This window comes from Diaporthe citri, assembly GCF_014595645.1.
Source record: "Diaporthe citri strain NFHF-8-4 chromosome Unknown scaffold_2, whole genome shotgun sequence".
Taxonomy (NCBI): domain Eukaryota; kingdom Fungi; phylum Ascomycota; class Sordariomycetes; order Diaporthales; family Diaporthaceae; genus Diaporthe; species Diaporthe citri.
This window is the reverse complement of record NW_025064847.1, coordinates 389648-407557: the sequence shown is the minus strand read 5'-3', so window position 1 is coordinate 407557 and position 17910 is coordinate 389648. Positions and strand designations below refer to the sequence as shown.

The 17910-nt window shown below is 52.1% G+C and overlaps 8 protein-coding genes across 8 annotated transcripts; 4 read left to right on the top strand and 4 right to left on the bottom strand.

Moving 5' to 3' along the window:
- Positions 1–1168: 1168 nt before the first annotated feature.
- On the bottom strand, positions 1169–2231 carry INS49_005772 (uncharacterized protein; the record flags this gene model as incomplete). Its single annotated transcript, XM_043166550.1, has 2 exons — positions 1169–1480; positions 1566–2231. 2 exons carry the CDS (start codon positions 2229–2231, stop codon positions 1169–1171), a joined length of 978 nt encoding a protein of 325 aa, XP_043027694.1.
- Positions 2232–3751: 1520 nt separating this feature from the next.
- Positions 3752–4455, top strand: INS49_005771 (uncharacterized protein; the record flags this gene model as incomplete). The annotated part of the gene is made up of 2 exons (XM_043166549.1): positions 3752–3901; positions 3970–4455. 2 exons carry the CDS (start codon positions 3752–3754, stop codon positions 4453–4455), a joined length of 636 nt encoding a protein of 211 aa, XP_043027693.1.
- Positions 4456–5114: 659 nt separating this feature from the next.
- Positions 5115–6989, bottom strand: INS49_005770 (uncharacterized protein; the record flags this gene model as incomplete). Its single annotated transcript, XM_043166548.1, has 2 exons — positions 5115–5796; positions 5857–6989. 2 exons carry the CDS (start codon positions 6987–6989, stop codon positions 5115–5117), a joined length of 1815 nt encoding a protein of 604 aa, XP_043027692.1.
- Positions 6990–7860: 871 nt separating this feature from the next.
- On the top strand, positions 7861–8946 carry INS49_005769 (uncharacterized protein; the record flags this gene model as incomplete). Its single annotated transcript, XM_043166547.1, has 3 exons — positions 7861–8285; positions 8360–8606; positions 8680–8946. 3 exons carry the CDS (start codon positions 7861–7863, stop codon positions 8944–8946), a joined length of 939 nt encoding a protein of 312 aa, XP_043027691.1.
- Positions 8947–10137: 1191 nt separating this feature from the next.
- Positions 10138–11307, top strand: INS49_005768 (uncharacterized protein; the record flags this gene model as incomplete). Its single annotated transcript, XM_043166546.1, has 2 exons — positions 10138–10837; positions 10892–11307. 2 exons carry the CDS (start codon positions 10138–10140, stop codon positions 11305–11307), a joined length of 1116 nt encoding a protein of 371 aa, XP_043027690.1.
- A 101-nt stretch (positions 11308–11408) lies between these two features.
- On the bottom strand, positions 11409–11771 carry INS49_005767 (uncharacterized protein; the record flags this gene model as incomplete). The annotated part of the gene is made up of 3 exons (XM_043166545.1): positions 11409–11483; positions 11563–11677; positions 11731–11771. 3 exons carry the CDS (start codon positions 11769–11771, stop codon positions 11409–11411), a joined length of 231 nt encoding a protein of 76 aa, XP_043027689.1.
- A 904-nt stretch (positions 11772–12675) lies between these two features.
- INS49_005766 (uncharacterized protein) lies at positions 12676–14500 on the bottom strand (the record flags this gene model as incomplete). Its single annotated transcript, XM_043166544.1, has 4 exons — positions 12676–12805; positions 12868–12958; positions 13016–13867; positions 13918–14500. The coding sequence occupies 4 exons, from the start codon at positions 14498–14500 to the stop codon at positions 12676–12678; spliced, it is 1656 nt and encodes a 551-aa protein (XP_043027688.1).
- A 456-nt stretch (positions 14501–14956) lies between these two features.
- INS49_005765 (uncharacterized protein) lies at positions 14957–16282 on the top strand (the record flags this gene model as incomplete). Its single annotated transcript, XM_043166543.1, has 1 exon — positions 14957–16282. The coding sequence occupies one exon, from the start codon at positions 14957–14959 to the stop codon at positions 16280–16282; it is 1326 nt and encodes a 441-aa protein (XP_043027687.1).
- Positions 16283–17910: the final 1628 nt, after the last annotated feature.

The window sequence follows — 17910 nt, the reverse complement described above, 5'->3', positions numbered from 1 at the left end:
CAGGTCTTGGGTGGGTCTGACGACAAAAGAGCTGAGCTAACGACGCCGCTGACGTTGGACCCAATGAGAAAGCCGAATGCTGACCAAAGGTGAAGACCAAAAACACAAGCACATGGGGTTGTTGTGGGTTTCGCGTTGGGTCGCGTCTTCCATTGCAGTCACATCGACGCGTGGCTAGGTTTAAGGGTAAGGGTCTGTGGCCCCTCGAACAAAGGGAAAGGGCAACGACGAGCGGAGCTTCCAATCTCTACTACTGTACAACCCGGCAATATGTTGCTCAAATGGGGATGGTTAATCAATGTGCTTTTTCATGTACTCTACGTACCTAGGAAGGAATGTCATCAACATTACGACGATGTGTTTTTATGTTGGTTTTGGTGTTGGTGGTTGAGGAAGGAGCAGCTCGTAGCTCTAGAGAACGCTCTGCCTCGTCGTTAATCCTTCTATTTTGCCACAGCACACCTCCTAGGTACGCTCATTCCTTGAACGTTATATGCTGCCAGTCCCCCGGCGGCTGGCAGTGAATAGACTCGACGAATCGGTTCTGTCCCCAAAGTTTCCACAGGCTGTACGAAAGCCAATTTGAGTGTAATGGTCACTTCTAATTTATCCATTCCGACTACAGACGCAAGGATTGAGGCTTATGTATTGTAAGTCTGCGTGCAATAGAGCAAAAGCTAAAGCGATGTGCGGAAAGATCGGAGCTGTGGAAGATAGCTGATCGGCAATGTTATCTGCTGTGCCTGATTCTAGACCGGCTGTGTGACTACCGATAGTTAAGTCAAGGGCTGCGAGGAGTTGAAGGATGACTTGGTCGGCTTCCGTAGGGTGAGCAGCCATGTTGAGCAAAATATTCCAAGTGAGACAGGGAGTTTTGAAAGGTAGGCATACAGGAACTCGGGCGAGTCACAGGAGAAAAGACTGGTACCGAGTGGAAAGATGAGAAAACACCTCGTGATGCAGTGCTTGGACAGCTTCAATGTTCAGTTGTCCTAATTACGTAGCTAAGTCGTCCTTCATTTAGACGTAAACCAAGAAGCAATCGACCTTTTCTCTTACAAGGACTTGCCACACGCTGGGGTTCGGGGTACGTCAAGCAATACTCCCCATGCCGTCTCCGCAAGCCATGGCTCATCCTTGGTCCGTCCAGATACCAAGCACTAGTAGTTTATAAAAAGCCGGAGTGCAAATGCATAGGGGTCCACTCGTAGTCATCCACGTGCTCGTAGGTGTCCACCTTGACGAAGCCGGACCTGATCCCTCCCCTTATCCTGCCCTTCCGTAATGTAACCTCCCGGGTGTCATTTGGCAGCAACGTGGACCCCGGCTTCACGGCGTAGTCTACGCCCTTTCCTTTGTGCGCGACGAACAGCAACTCCTTCTTCTTGTTCTCCTCTCTTTGCCGAGTCAGAGCGGCGTTCAGTTCAGCACCGCATTCTTCGATAGGCTTGGGGCGGGCCAGAAACGACCTCGCGAGAGGCTTGTTTGGATATCATCAAGCCGTACTCAGCCGCATGGATCGAACGGTAAATGCTGACGGACGCCGTTGGCCCGTCACGGCTTACAAGTGATGAGTTGAAAATTGACGGCCCTCGTGCCCCGTACACGTCGCCTAGCGACCAGAATAGGTCAGTAAATTCGAGGATGGCGGAGCTGTGAAGCAGGTAGTAGAGCTCCTTCCACCCATCGCTGTGCTTAATGAGCTCAGCCACAGTCGGTAGGTCATCTCGAAGACTGCGGTCACCGAGAATTATCAGCCTGTCCAGACACAAGCCGGTCAGCACCTTGAGCATGTTGTCCCATCCACGTTGTGTAGTTCGGTAATCGCCCCCGATCTTGAGCCTGGGCTGTTGCCCCGACATGCGCATAAGGCGCAGCTTCGCCAGTACTGACGGCTCCAGCGCGGTAAGCTTCCGGAATGTTGTCTGTGCACCTTCGAAGCTGAAGAGTACCTGGCCTATCCAGCTGTGGCCGATCTCGCTGTTGACTCGGCGGCAGACGCGGAGTAAGCTGAGGCTGTTCGGCGCTGAACGCAGCTGGACATTTTCGAGGTTCGCAGAATCCGTCAATCGACGGGATAGTGACACGGGGGTAGCGGTTCTCACTCTTCCCCCGAAGGACAGGCGAGTGGAATAGAAGACGCGAGTGTATATCTCCAAGCGGATCTCAGTGGGCAGCTTCAAGAACAGGCTGGAGCCTTGTGGGCTCCGAGGCTGAATGTCGGACTGCATGGTCTTTTGTTTGCACTGGACCCGATCGGTTTCTTGCGCCTCTTGTCTCTGCCCTCGGTCATGCTGTATTTTGTTGCTAAGAAAGTAATTTTCAGCGGTCTCAATAAAAAAGACTATTCTTGTTGGCAGGTGGGCGATCAGGCCAAAGGTGACTGCTCTGTGCCTAGTGCTGAGAGAGTGGAAGGAACCAGACGAGCAACCGAGGGTATGAATGAAATTGACAGCGGTGTATATATAACTCGAGGGTTAAGTGAACGCACACTCAAGCAGGACACATCTCGTCGTACCACGTTTTGGGCATCTATCCGGGCGGCCCGCAGCTGTGTCCTGTCGCTAGGCCGCGGTTGTAATTGGTCAAGTGATTACCAACGGCTGTACCAAAGAAGACTTTTTGTACTTTGCACTGTCCAGCAGCCTAGCTGCTGTAAGTTACCCCATTTTAATGTACTTGAATGATAGATTAGACATAAAAGAAGCGGTGCAAATGTACTCTAGACCTGTCAATGTGGCCAGTTGCGGATGAACATTTCTTCAGGACCCTACTTAATGGAAAATGCAAGGCGCATATCTTCATGCCCAGGCTGCCAGCCACACACACACCCACCCACACACACCTGAATTTTGCGGCCATCTGGACCCGGAGTGTGCTACATATGATAAAGCTGACACAGACAGGTACCCTACCCTCGGAAAAATGAGTCTCATCAGCCTCAAACTTTTAGGGGTCTAGCCAACGCCCCTTCACTGGTTTCCTAGCAGAATCTAGAAGGTTTCTAAAGGCGACTAGGCGATGTGACAGTTCTTCGGCTCGTTTCCTCTAACCATCACACAATCAGCATCCTTGAATATTTGTATATTGGCTTGATCAAAGCTGACATACGTCGAATACCTCCATCACAAGAGCTCGGGGCGCACATTTCGCAGCAGACTGACACGGCTGTGGACACGAGTCTTGAGACATCTCAGAGATCTGCGTTGTTTGTAATAACACCTTATACAGATCGCAAGCCTGGATGGGGAACATCTAGCTTCCTTCAAACAAGCCCTGACCAAGCTCTTTTCTACACCCACCGCCGAGTTTACCTACGCACAAATTGTTGACGGCATGCCGACCAGTGACACCTATTTGACCGACCACTGGTATTATGAAAAGCTTCCTGTACTGGATCATCAAGAATTATGCCCTGGCACTATGGACAAGACCCGGGCTTTCCGCTCGCAATTCAATATTCTTCCCCTCAAATTTGAGCCCAAGTTTATTACAAACTGGCGACATAGCACCAGCATTGTAAATAGCTACTAACCCTTACGTTATAGATCATACAGGCCTATCAAGACATGTCTCCGGGCTCTGTTGCTTTCAAACTTCGGCTCCTAGAGCTAGTTGTGATTGCCTGTCATGACATTGCTGTTTTTTCTACGAATTGGATGACGGTCCTCAAAAACACGCCGAATGGGAGACCTGGCTCACCGGAAAGCTTGCCTCGCTTCCGGAAAAGGAATCTCAGTGCACACGCTCTATGTACGGATCGCCTACGCCATTCTTCGTGGGAGGCTATGCGGCATCAGATAGGTATCCTAATGGCTGGGCAGACGTCGCTGGATACTGGGCGGAGCATCATATCTTCGGAGGTGTTGTCCTCTTTGACCGCGGAGAAAGTGAAGAGGAGGTGAGCGAAATGATTTCGAGGCAGGATCTCCTCATTAAACGGGTACCATGGTCTAATTTGTTTCACAGTGCAACGGCATATACATACACCGCCCGAAATCCACGGCTAATATCGCACCACCTACCGAAAAGCAGTTCAACAACCTTGTGGATTTCCTGCTGTCGCCAAACCCAGACACGGCCGCCAACCGCTGCCCTCTCCCGATCCGTATCACCGAGGAAAACAAATGGCGTTGGCATGCGTATGATGGAATGGTTGAGCACCACATCTTTATGTTTCGCCATGAGATTCCGCGGAGGCGGCCCCGTGAGCAATGCGTGATGACCACGACGGACTGGCCCGAGTGGCGTGACCAAGACACCATCGAAACGGAGCTGATCAAAGAGGTAGATGGGGAGGCCTATGATGAGGCTCTGGTAGCCGCCGCTCGAGAAAGGTTGAAGCGAACAGCTACCCCCACCTCCAGGTGCTATTGGTGGGACGGCGAGGAGCAGTCGAGGCTCCAGCCTGACCCGGAAAAGCAAGGGAGAACACCATACTTCTTCGACTCTTGACAAGAAGTATTTTCTTTTGAGGTCTTCAAGGGACTTAAATGCGCTTGTATCCAGATACGGTAACGTGATGAGACGCGAAGGTCCAATACGACATTGCATCCTGAAGCACAAATAGATGGCAATGGAATTCTGTGCAATAGCATGCATGACGAGCTCTTAATTTTATGACTCATGTCGCTTCTAAATATGTTCAACAGGTAAGCCAATGTACAACTGCCATCATCCAGCAGTACCCGCCTTCCATTCGATCCCTCAATGGAACCGATTCCAAAATTGCCAAAGAAACCCCCTCCATCAAGCCCTGTCACCACGTCGACTATCTGAGCTTTAAACATGCTTAGGGAGCCTCTGCAGCGTGATCGGCATCTGGGGCTAGCCTTTTGCTTTACAGCCTAGAGACTCGTGGTATGGCTTGAAGGTCTTGCAGTGCATCTGCAAGTGGTGTCATCCTTGCCACGTGTATAGGCGAACCCATGGCCATGTTTCCCGTGATCGGGCTATCACACTGTCGATTCTTGCGATATTCCGGGTACCTCATCAGGTTCCGATACGAGGATATCGAGCCGCTTGTGAGTTAGTTTGCCATGTTGATGTTCCTTGAGGTGACCTCCTTCGCCGTGACCCTGCTAAGGTAGGTTGCTTTTTTCCTTACCCAACATCTAGCCCTCCCACTTAGCCTTCGCAGAGCTCACCACCCCGTCTGCTACCGATTTCTCAACCTCGCCTGGCCAGGAGCGTGATTTCCGGAGAGTCCGTCTAGGACTTGATGATGTCGCGTTGGGCGTCGACGGTCCAGCATGGCCAGGCTGGGCAAGAAATTCCGGGCCGGGTCGCTCAGGGACGAAGCGGTCCTGGGGGCCCCTCAACTGCAGCATGAAAGCGATGAGCCGCTTGATGAGTATCTCCATGTGGATAGGATCTGTAGTGATGAAGGGTCCGAATTCGTGCATGATGAGGAAGTCGCCAGCGTGCGGAACCCATTCCTCGTCTGTGCGCGATGAATTCATCTCTGCAGGCGCTGCTTGCGTCGGTTGTGTCTGGCGACTCCTGGGTCCGGCTGCCACCCCTATCGACTTTCTCTCCACTCGTCCGATATACGAAGGGGAACCCGCAAGAAGGCTGGGATCGCGTCGAGTCGGTGTTGAGTCAATGCCCGCGGAGAGGCTGTCTTTTTGTGCATAATTTCCCGTGGTGGAGCTACCCGTTTGGTGAAGTTTTCGCTGAGATTTGATTGACTCTCGTACAGAAGAGCTTGATGGACGAATATACTCTTCGTACCCAGCTCCGTACTCAGCCACGATGAGGTAAATTTCATGGCGATCTTGGCTGATCATCAGACGTCTGGAATGAGAGGCTGGGGTCAGTTGAACTCCGTATCATGGTGTGATGTGAGAGGCTTACCGATTTCTCCCACTCGTGGATGATTGCAGAAGTCCTGTCTTCGAATTACCAGCTTGTGAAATCCAGCAAGCCATTTCCGCACCCTCTTGGCGCCTGATGGAGGCTAGAGCACTTAAGCGTGTGTGCGGTTTCGCCTCCAAGATGGCAAGTGGCTCGGTGTTGAGCCCCTTCTCGAAAGGGCTGGACCTTCGGCAAAGGTAACCATCCAAACGAGCTTCCATGAGCTCTCGCATCAGCACGTCAATCTCTCCCGTTTCGGGATTCTTCGTAGGAACCACCTCCCTCAGTTTCAGGGGCAGACGTTTTGCAAGCCAATCCAGGCTGCTGAAGTCAGTCCCGACGTCCAATTTGATACTGTGGAGGAGCTCTAGAAGTGCCGTGTTGACATAATACTCGTCAGTGGCTGGTTCGTTAAACTTCCCACCTCTAGCTGGGTGGTAAGAGGACGCTTGTGGTGTGTTTTGGAAACCAGGTGTGGGTGTGCCTTGTTCCGTTTGACCATGAAGTATAGTCTTGTGTGGCGTCACTAGTCGATTGAAAGCAGAGGGAGTGAGAAGTGCAGTCGGTTCATGATCGGGCTGGGGTCCAGGTTTGCTGATGGAAGATGTCCTCCGAAGTTCGTCGTCGGTTGGGGTCCTCTTGTCTGTTGCCAACGAAAGAAGCTGCCAATAAAGTACCAACAAGAAATTCCCACACTGTCTCGGCGGCGCCAAGGGCTGTGATGGTACTGCAAGGCCGTGTGAAACATCAGCAGCTTGTGTTCCGAAAGACTTCTCCATTTCAGCTTTTCGTATTCCGAGTTCCTTGAAATAGGACTGCCACAGGGATCTCTTGGCATTGAAGATCAGGCTTGCTGTGACATGGTTTTCAGCGGAAACGTATCCTGTGTACCCTGTTTTGGGATCGTCCCTCATCAGGTTTCTGAGATGCTCAATCCGCAAGTACCTGGACCAGATGACTCGCAGATGTAGGCTCTCTGTCGAGTTTAGCCCCGAGCCGGAGCTGAATGATGTACTGGACAACTTTAGCTGAGCTTGTGCACCATTCTTGAACTCCAGGGGGATATCTGGATCTTCGTCGACTTGCTCGAGCCATGACTCAAGGCTGATAGGCGGTGATGTTTTATCCGCCATCGTCATAAACGGACTGTAAAAGTAGTCGAGAGGATGATAGCTGTCGAAAACTCTTATCCCTATAGGAGGCTCTCGTATAGAAGGGAATCCCAGAGGATGCTATCCCATCCTAGGATGGATAGGACACGTATGGAAGATGAAGAAAAAGCTGTAAGAGGGAGAACAGCGAATCTTTTTGTCTTGTAGCATTATAGTTCATATTGATCTCCAGTCAATGTCGGTTGTGACTGTACAGGAGTCACCATTCACCTATAGATGAAGAGTGTGCTTGCCTATATGCTGACTTGGTTGACCTGTAATCGTCAACACGCCTCCTTTCACACCATAGATGTAAGCGGGCCAAAGATATTACCACGCTGGATACATAACAATTGATGGTGTCAAATGTATTTTGTACGTGACCCTTGGAATTAAGGACGCTGTGATCCTGGGCTTTATTGGGTGTATGTCTGCACCATCGCGCTCGAAGGCATTACCGTACAGCGTCACATGATGTGATATCGTCAGTCTGAATTGGTCAATGGGTGGGGCTGCTGTCCGTTAAGTATCCATTCCCTGAGGGCCATCACCCTAGGCATGGAAATAAGTAGGTACCTGGGAGCAGGTACCTACTTCATATTGATTGTTGTCAAGATTACGGTTTGGGTAACAAGCTAGGACCACCGTCCAATTACAGAGCAACGACACCTTAAAAAGCCTGCAGAATCGCCTCGAGTTCCTTCCGCTTTCGACACCAAGGAACACCAATCCACTCAGTCCGGCCATTTGGTATGTAAATGGGTCAAGTCAAGCTACCCATCCGTTGCGAAAGTCAAGAGACCTGCTAACGTCGGAAAGCTGTCAATCGAGCCCAGGTGCCGCCACTGTTAACATGGATGACACAAACAACATCCAACCTGACAAACAGGGAGGCTGGCCCGCCGACCGAGAACACCTCAGGAAACTGTGTGCCGTCGACGTTAAGGAGAAGCTCAAAGGCTCACGCTACTCTTATGTAGCGGAGGAGCTCCTCGAGTCACTTTGCTGCGTCCAGCTCGACAAAATTGATGTTGACATCGATCTCAGCGAGTGCACAACCGCTACGACATACTTCCAACCCTCACGACCCATTGACGAAGAGTTGAAGCAGCGCCTCTCCCGACACCAGTGGGACTTGGGTTACCCAGGACAAGCGCCGCGATTATACCCCGAATGCAAGGGAAACTGGTTCACGGGACCATGGGATGAGGCCAAGTTGCGAAAGAGAGGCGAGCTGGAGATTGACCGTTTCGGAGGAAGCGCGTGGCGATGCCTTGAGTAAGTCTCACCGCCACCGCTTCCCAGACGACCATAACAATCGAATCAAACCTGCTGACATCTTTTGCTTCAAGAGACCGGTGTTACGTCCGAGATGCCACCGGTCTGGTATTGCCCGCGGGATTCATCTGGCATACGCACGAGTACTCTTCTGACTACGCCTTCTTCCCCAAGGATGAGAAGAAGCCTCACCTTGCTTGCATCATCAGCGACACTTTGATTTCCCCGGACTCGATCCTCCGGAGCGAGATCCATGGAGCCTATTACCTTGTCACGTACCAGATGGTCATCAAGCGTTTCTGCAACCACCGTATCAAGCCTGTGAGTTCTGTCCGTGCTCACGCTCCCAAACCTACCCTTTCCTGCTCCTGCAACCCGAGCTGACGGCTTGCAGGTCATGTTGTACACTTTCCAGGGCGACGATTACGCCCGCATCACGCAGGCGTACTACGACCCCGACATGGGCAAGATCATCATTCGTCAATCCCGACAGCTCGATCTCCGTGGCCCCAAGCCGACTGAGGATGCCTGGCTGTTGATGCGGTGGATGCTCAACACGCCGGCCGGAGACACTCTCAAGTCGGAGGATGATGGTCTGCCTGTTCGTGTCAAGGAACCAGCTGCGAGCCCGCAAAATCCTACTACTGTTGCGACTGCATGAGGAGGCATTACTGGAAAGCTTGCGGCATGTCAACCAGCACAAGATCATCACGGGGTGTGGAAGGGCAGGGAAGGAAACGGTGGACATTGTTTTGGTGCCTCGAAGCCTGTCACTTCTGGCACAAGCATCTTGTGATGAGAGACACAGATGTTAATCTTTCCGGTGTGGCTGCGTTATTTTGAAATATCTTTTAGACCAGAAGCATGTGGCGCCATGCTTGCTGGGGGGATTTGTGCTGACGAATGAGCTCTGGAACTGGTGTACTGGGCTACCTCGGTCGTTGTCAATCTCTCAGTTAGGACTGACTTTCTGATGGATGAAACCATCGTCTAACGACCATAACAGACCTGATAGCCTCAGAATCGACCATTCTCATTGAAGTCGGAACTACGTCAACATCAGTGACTTGAAAGAAGACAAGTGCATGTCGTGCCAGAATGGATTTGCCAACGGAAGGGTGGTTCCGTCATGTCGCTGCCAGCAGGTGTTTTGCTGGGATCAGGGTTAGGGGTGCAGGCTCTGGCTCCCTGTTCCCCGAGAGACCAGCCACCGCTTTCTCTGGCTAGTGTCGTGCACGGACCACCACGTGACCTCGTGAAGCTCATTTCATAGCTGCTCCCCCGACTACAATCCCAACCTACCCGGGAACATCGTCATCCATCACCAGTACCCACCACCGCCACAGCACCCATCGCATGTTGCGAACGCTCCCCACGGAGCCACATTCATTTTCTAGAGGGTCAGTTCAAAGGTGCTCGCATCGGCGGGTAGCCGCGCACGCCTGCGGAACCAGCGCCGCCTCGAGGAGTTGTCCACCGCGCCCAAGACCTGGAAATGCCGACTTCTCGATCAACGACCCGCGGGCCGTGGAGAGGGGACCGGGGTCTTGGGAAGGGGCTGCCATGTCCCTCTTTATGAGGGTTTGGAGCTTCCTGCCAGCGACACGGCTCTTTTGTGGGCGGCGTGGTTTTGCCGGGCGTGCGGGGACGTCGTGCCATTCCACCAGTCTTCTGTCGTCGCGTCATTGTCGATCCTGCCGTCCGCGGCCGTATCTGAAGAGTCAAGGCTGCTCTGCCGTCCAGAAGCCTGGGAGGGAGGGAATCCTGCTCACCGCAGGGGTCACGCTTCGGTAAAGCTCTATGCGGCTGTTCTATGTACTGATCTGTCACAGGTTCAAGCGGTCCCACGGCCATGGCCGATGATGTGTCGACAGCCTCCGAACCAGACACGACCACCCCGAAGCAGGGCACAGCTTCCCCAGACGATATCAATGTCTCCGGCGCACAGGCTGCCGTGACGTGGAACGGCTGTGCCCAAGCTTTGAGCGATGTGACATGCGACATCCGCCGCTATGCTTCGTCCAACACAGCCTTCATCAAGCTGCGCGCCACTGTTGCACTCAAGGCGCCTGCCCCTGCGAAGACCAGCATGTTTCTATTCGTCCACCCCGAGCGCATACGAGCAGTAGTCCTAGACGAATCCCCCGAACCAACGTCACAGGAAATTTTGAAGAAAGTAGGCCAGCACACATATTGCCTGCGGTTCACGCTAGAAAGGCCAGCTGCCCTCATCGGCCCGGCCGGCTCCGAGCACATGGCTCCAAAGAACAGGAGCTCGGGCGAGACACTGAATCACCTGCGGTCGCTGGCGCGAGAAACCGCGTTCGCCGTATACTTGCCAGCCAAGGTGGTTACCAAGGCTCGGCTGCTGTCGCTCTGCGAAGCGGCTTCCGGCGATGGATTGAAGTCCGTCGCCTGGCAGGCTGACATGACCTGTCTCTATGGCGGCAAAGGTGGCCGGCTCATCAACGACGTGCCTGAGGATCCGTCCGCAAATCCGCCATCGTACAATGAGCTGGAGCCAGGGCCACCATTGCCGCCAACAGCGCATGGTAAGCTATGTGTATCGCCCCCTTGTACTTTGTAATATTCTTACGATGTCACAGACTCGGGTATGCAGGGTCCATCTAAGAAGCGGCGGCGCGAAAGTGGGAACTCAGATGCCCAAACCGCAGACCTCTCAGCTATGGAGGCCATGTGTAGGAAGATCATGGGTGAAATGAAAGCCGAGCTAAAGCAGGACATGAGCAATCAGCTGCAGCAGTTGGAGACAAGAGTCATGGAGCGTCTAGAGCAGCGCCTGGCCGAGGAGTCAGCACGCATCGAGGAAAATGTTGATCAGCAGCTTCTAGAGGTACGAGGTGAGACCACAGATGAAATTAGCGACAAGATAGAGGACGAGTACTATGGAGTTCGTCTCCGGCTGGAAGACTTCGTCAAGGATGAGGTGCAGGATGCCGAGGAGAGGATTATCCATCACATAGAAAGTAGCGCTACTATATCTTTACAATTCAACTCATAGAATCCACCCTGGGCCTCTCATCGCGATGCATACTGGCCGTCACCGGCCTTGCTTCGGATTCATTTCATGATGGACCCCGTCCTCTTCAAACAACTGCCAGCCTAGAATGTGCACACTTTGTCTCCCAGGCCGTTGCAGCAGCTAGTGAAACCACCGAAGTCGGTTGCGTCGCATTCCTAGAAATCAGACATTGGTCAAATCAGCACTTGCAAAGATCCTCGCCCACTCGAACGACCCTCCATCCATCCGACATACCCCATTGGTGATCGAGCCTCGACCGTTGCAGCAGGACGAGGTGTGGCCTGAGTTGTAGTTGACCTGCGCCTCGGCGTTTCCTGCGCAGCAATTGGCTGGTGTTCCCGCGAGAGCGCTGTGCTGGCTTTCAGTATTCATGTGTCAAGATTGACTTGGAGACTGTCGTACCCTGCCGTGAGGAACCCAAAGATGAGTGAAGCTAAATGCATTTTTGGCGTTGCAAAGGGGTTCAGCACAGCCTTACTGAGGTGGTGAGGAACGAGAAGTGCTGAAAGAGTTCTTTTTGGGACTGACTGGAGTACAAGTCAGAGATCGATGGACACAATTCTCGAGATGCTGACTTGAATACTTTGGAGACTCCTAGACTAATATAATCCACAAAATTGGATAGAAACTATATTACCGATCGTATCCACTTCACCAGTGATGACTCGCAACACAGTGGGCTCAGCCCGGTAGATCCGGACCAGTCATTTCCAATGGCTTCGATCACGGGTTCGCAATTTTGGACGTGTCAGAACATTCAATTTGAGTTCAGAAAATAAGCGAGGACACTGCAAATTTCTGTGGAACGGTCACTGATGGATGTCGAGTAAAAGCTGGCGTTGATAGATACATTGAGTGTCAGGGCTACCATTCAAGTTGGGAAAAACACGGTTACGAGCCCAGGGTCTCGGGAAGAGCTACAGTCATAGTGGAAGAGCCAGGACGCCTTTGTAAATGAGATACAGTACACACGCGGAAGCAACACGCCTGGTCGGGTGGGGGCGGGCTTAGAGTATTTTTTGAATGTGAAGTGCATGACCCGGGGGGGTGGGGCGGTTGTGGTGCCCGCGGATAACCTAAATCTCTTCTGCTCTCACATATACAGTGAGGCTCGGCTTGAGGATGTATCAGGCGTTCTGCCTTTCAGCACGCTCCAGCAAACTTCCACACGTCAAGACACTATTTGGAAAATGCTCATGTGTATGGAAATCGACCAGGGACCTAGGGAATTTGATGTGAGGCGCTCCAAGGTTATCAATTAGCCAGCTTAATTTAGCTCTAGAAGCACGGTATCAGAACATCTGCTCTAATCCATTGTTCAGCAACTGTCCCTAACAAGATTCCCATTTATGCCACATTTTCAACATCTGTAGTCTTCGACTTTGACTGCTTTCCGCCTGCGTCTGTAGCCACGGTCTCCTCACCATCCACCTTTGCTGCATCAATTGTAGGAATGGTAGCAATCGAACGCTTCGGTCTGAAGAAACATCACGTTAATGTCAATAGATTGGCCATGGGACCATAGAGTTGTCCACTTACAGCAGATATCTCAGATCTATGATCCTCAAAATAACGACCATCGTGGCCACAAGCACCCACAGTGCTACTGAAACCTGCCAAGCATATTTATCTGGCGATAAATGATCAGCTCATTATCACGGTGAAAATTAGTAAAACATAGACTTACAATGCGGTGCTTCACTGGCAGGCCAGACAAGTACTTGAGACCACGCAATGATGGAGTATACGCCCGCAATGGCATATCCAACGACTAAAGTCCTCGCCTCCGGATCTTGCGGCAGAAGATCAGCCAACCATGAGAAAATCAGCGGTGCCGTTCCCTGGCACATGTAGAGGATGAAATAGCTCGCGTAAGCGGCCGACAGCGGGGTAGTGTCTGGATGCTGTGTCCAGACACTCATAATGATCGAGACGATCAGGCCAATAAAAGCCTGGGCCACCAGCAACGTCCATCTGGTTTGAAAAACATCGGACATGATTGCCCAGATCCACACGAACGCCACATTTATTGCGCCACCGGCAATGGGTATCGTGTTTACCTGTGAGGTCGACCATGTGCGGGAGCCATCTGGGTTCCGCAGAGACTTCAAGAATAGGTTGAAGTAGTTCATTCCGTACTGTGCCAAAACGGTGCCAATGTACAGCACCGGGATAAAGTAGGCGAGCCACATGGTCGCTGTCCGCTTGGCCGCGCTCCAAGTAATCTTCTTGACTCCGGCCCGGCCGTGCCGCTCCAGCCGTTCCTGCGCCATTTGGCTGTGCTCTGCGGTGAACCAGACAGCACGGGGGTTTGGGCGAGAGGGGTAGTCGGGTAGCATGAAGAAGCCAGCAAGGCCAACGGCGACGGTCATGATGGCGTTTATGACAAAGAGCCAACGCCAGCCAGCAATTCCATGGTGTCCATCAAGTGTGTTAAGAACGGCCGTCTGCAGGGCGCCGCTCATCATCGACCCGATCGACTGGCAGGAGTGGTAGAAGCCCATACGCTTGGCCAGCTCGGTAGGCGTGTACCAATACACTGGTCTTTATCAGCACGTGTGTGTCCAAAAACGTGGGAAAGCCACCCACTAAACAGTGTCATCATTCCAGGCCAGGCACTGCTCTCAAACAGCCCCAGGAAGACGCGCAATACATAAACCTGCTTTGCGTTATGACATAGCGCGATCAGCCCTGTGACGATGCCCCATGCGATCTCCAAGCCCGGCAGCCACCAGCTTGGCCTGACCCAAGTCATGATGACCTGAGAAGGGATCAGCATAATACAATAGGAGACACTGAACCAGGTGGTGAAGTAGTTGAGCTCATTTCCATATAGACCGAGGTCTTCCTTCATCCCTGACACATAGGCGGAGCTGATATTTGTCTGATCAAGATACTTGATGACCTGAGAGACACAGCCAAAAGTCATCAGAAAGATGTCAAGCCGCCGGACAAGATCCCGCTCCAGAGGACTCCGCTCCTCATGATGGCGAAAGAACGCGGTGCGGCTGAGAAGGGCCTTGAAGCCCATGGCGCTGGATATCCTCAGGCTTGCCGGCTCTGCGATGTCTCCTGATTCTCGAGCGTTGTGTAGGAGGGGTCGGGTTTCTTGGGTGTCAATGTGATCACGGGGGCTGCTGGCACCGGCTCGGGGCCGTTCGTTATAAGACATTGTGACATCCCGCCTCACTGCAGTGTAACATCACTCGCAGCACCCCCAACAGGCTGTTGACGGCCAGGCGTCGGCTCGCGGCTACGTTGTACTTCACAGTTACAATAAGCCGAGGGGTCCAAGCGGATGACTCGCACGTGGATACGGGCACCTAATCGCTCTTGGCTTAGCGGCATGAGACACTGCCCGGGCAAGATAAATGATCGCCGGAGCAGAGACCCTCCGAGACTCGGAGTGCACATTGCATTGTTGTCTTTTCTTTTGCAGATGTAGACGATCTCACGATGCCTTTGAGCCTCGGGATGGCTCACCTGGATTGCTGGAGTCTCACGGGAAGGTGCGTGCGTGTGTGCGTGTGCAGGTGTGGTCTTACGGCTGATACTTATTTCAGGCATGTTTAGCACGTTTAGCACGATTCGCCCAGTGTCTTAATTACATTGTTCCACTTCCTTCACCATGTCTGCTGCGACGGCCAATCATAAACCACCAGCTACCATCGGCGGCGTCAATGGGCTCCCGGTCGAGAACCCATGTCTTTCTTTCTGGCAACAGACCACCCGATCATTCCCACATCTTCTGGCAAACTCTGAGGGCCCCCTCCCACAAACTACAAAATATCTAGTCATAGGCTCCGGGCTTTCTGGAGCTCTGACCGCCTTCGAACTTGTACACTCAGCTGGCGTGCCCGGGAGCGATGTCGCCATTCTGGAAGCGCGAGAAGCTGCCTCCGGAGCTAGCTCGCGCAACGCAGGGCACGTCCGACCCGATGCCTTTCGCGGGTTTCAAGTCTACCGGAGGGTACACGGCACAGAACAAGCGTTGAAGATAATCGCAAACGAGAAAGATGTTCTCGACAAGATCAATACGTTTGTGAACAAGCATGATGTCCCTTGCGACTTCAACCTCGCAACCACGCTCGACGTGTGTCTGACTCCCGAGTTTGCCGAGTTTAATGCTCGAAGCTTCAAAGAGTACCAGGAGGCTGGTGGTGATTTGAGCCATGTGAAGCTCTACGAGGGGGAGGATGCCAAAACAAGGACGGGCATAAAGGACACCGTGAGCGCGTACGAGTGGCCTGCTGGATCCAGTCATCCTGCAAAGCTAGCCCAGTGGCTGCTGGCCCAGAGCATTGCCAAGGGCGCAACGTTGTTCACGAAATGCCCGGCTCTGAAGATTTCCAAGAGCTCAGCTGTGGAGTCATGGTGGGATGTCGAGACTCCCAAGGGCATCATAACTGCGAAAACAGTAGTCCACTGCACCAACGGGTTCGCCGGCCACCTCATTGCTCAGCTGACGCCATACGTAACACCAACGAGGGCTCAGGCACTTTCATTCGTCCCGCCGATGGCTTTGGCTGGGAGGAGCATCTTAGCCAGCACGATGTCATTGCGATACAGCCTCCACAATTTCTACTCCGTAATGCAGCGCAAAGCCGATGGGATCATCATCCTGGGGGCCTCGAGGAAAAGCCCAAATCTCAGTCAGGTCACAATCGAAGGCATGGCGATACCGGATGACACCAGTTTCAACGATGAGATCAGGCAAGACATCGTTGTAAACTTCGAGAAATGTTTCCCCTCGTGCGAGAAGGGAAGATTGAACCATGGCGAAGGCGCTCAGCATACATGGACTGGGATTCTAGGCATGACGACGGACTCAGTGCCGTTTGTGGGCAGTCTGAATGGTCTTCCTGGACAATATGTGTGTGCGGGCTTTAATGGGCATGGTAAGATCCCTGTCCCCATCTTTGTCATTGCCAGTCACGCTAAGCCACAAAACTAGGAATGGCACGGATTTTCAACTGTGCCCCTGCTGTAGTCAAGATCATTCAAGGTGCGAAGTGGTCTGATACCGGGTTACCGGAGTGCTTTAATGTTACGGAAGAGCGGTTACAACGACTGTCACAAGGCTCGATCGAGTCCGTTTGGTGAATGGCGTCTAACTATCCACGATATCCGACCGAAAATTAAATCCAAAGTCTATAAACTATCAAAGCACCTGCATCATGAAGTGACACTCAATTTTTCTTGAATTGTTGTGTTCCCTTGTGCGCAATAGTCAACATCGGGATGCCGGCATGATATGTGCCGTCCTGCACCATATGCGTTGGCTTCCCCGACAATCCTCAGGGACATCTCGCAGAGACGGAAGAGAACAAAGAGTTTCCAATACCTCTGCACATCTGAGTTCCTTGATCCAACCTGCACTATTACCGACGTCTTTGTAGTATTTCGAGTTAAATCCAAGCACCGTCCACATTTCCTTGCAAAAGAGAATAGACTCGGTGTATCACCACCTCCCCGTTTCATCGAGTACCCGATAAAATATAAGTTGTAACGAAACACAAGATGCAGTTCAAGACAGTGCTGGCTATCCTGCCAATACTCCCCACCGTTTCCCTAGCCGGATGCTACTTAGGCAAACCGGCTTGGACCGATCTAGCGACCGAGGAACAAGTCTTCAAGGCCTTCCGCAGAAGCTGTGAAAGGATTCAGGGCAAACATTCACGCCGAGTCAGTACTTGCGATCCCGCGAACGGCGACAGCAATAGCGTCGAGGGCGGCAGTTATTTCTTGTCGATTGAGCCTTACGCCAAAGGCGAATACGATCTCTCCGTGGACACGTGCCTTCTCCTCGCAGGTGAAGTAAGTGAAACCATAAGTTCCCGTGGCTAAAAGAGCTACTAGCTCAGAATTCTTGTCCTCCCTCCTTCCTTGTTAGTCTCGGGGTTTTCATCATGCCTCGCTGAAGTGCAAAATGCTGATTTTCTGGTCATCAGCTTCATAGAATGTGTGATCACGGCGGCATCAAAAATATCACCGCTGGTTGGAATCCGCCGATAATGGCCAAGGTGGAGCTGGAACCTCAGTTAAGCTGTTGTGGTTGCTAAAACTTGCTTGCAGTATACGGTTCAACAATTAGAGGTAGCTATAAGATAGCCAAATTTCCTATAGCCTCGTCAGCAGTGGCCATCGGGACGACGGCTTAGACCAAGGCTGGGATTGTTCAAATGTTATTCACCGCTCTGAATAATACTATCCTTTAAACTTTATATCAGTTGTTTACACTAACTATTCTTGTCATCTGCTGTTTCCACTCCTACGTATGGTCAGCCTTAGGTAATATTATTAAACAGGAATTTCTCAGCACTGCTAGAGCAGCTCGCAAACCCACATTGAGAAATTCATCAGGGTAGCGATCGTGGCCCACGTCCCTCAGTCGGATATATCAAAGTAGACATAGACCGCGAGGCATGCCAAGCCTGCTAAGCCTGATCAGAACGTTAGACCCTGAAAAAAAAACTTTGAATTCTTCCAGGCATAACTGCCTAAAATTCGATACTGCGGAAAAGCAGACACATCATTAAACTCCACCTGTGAGTGCACCAAAAGGATCATATCCCTTGTTGC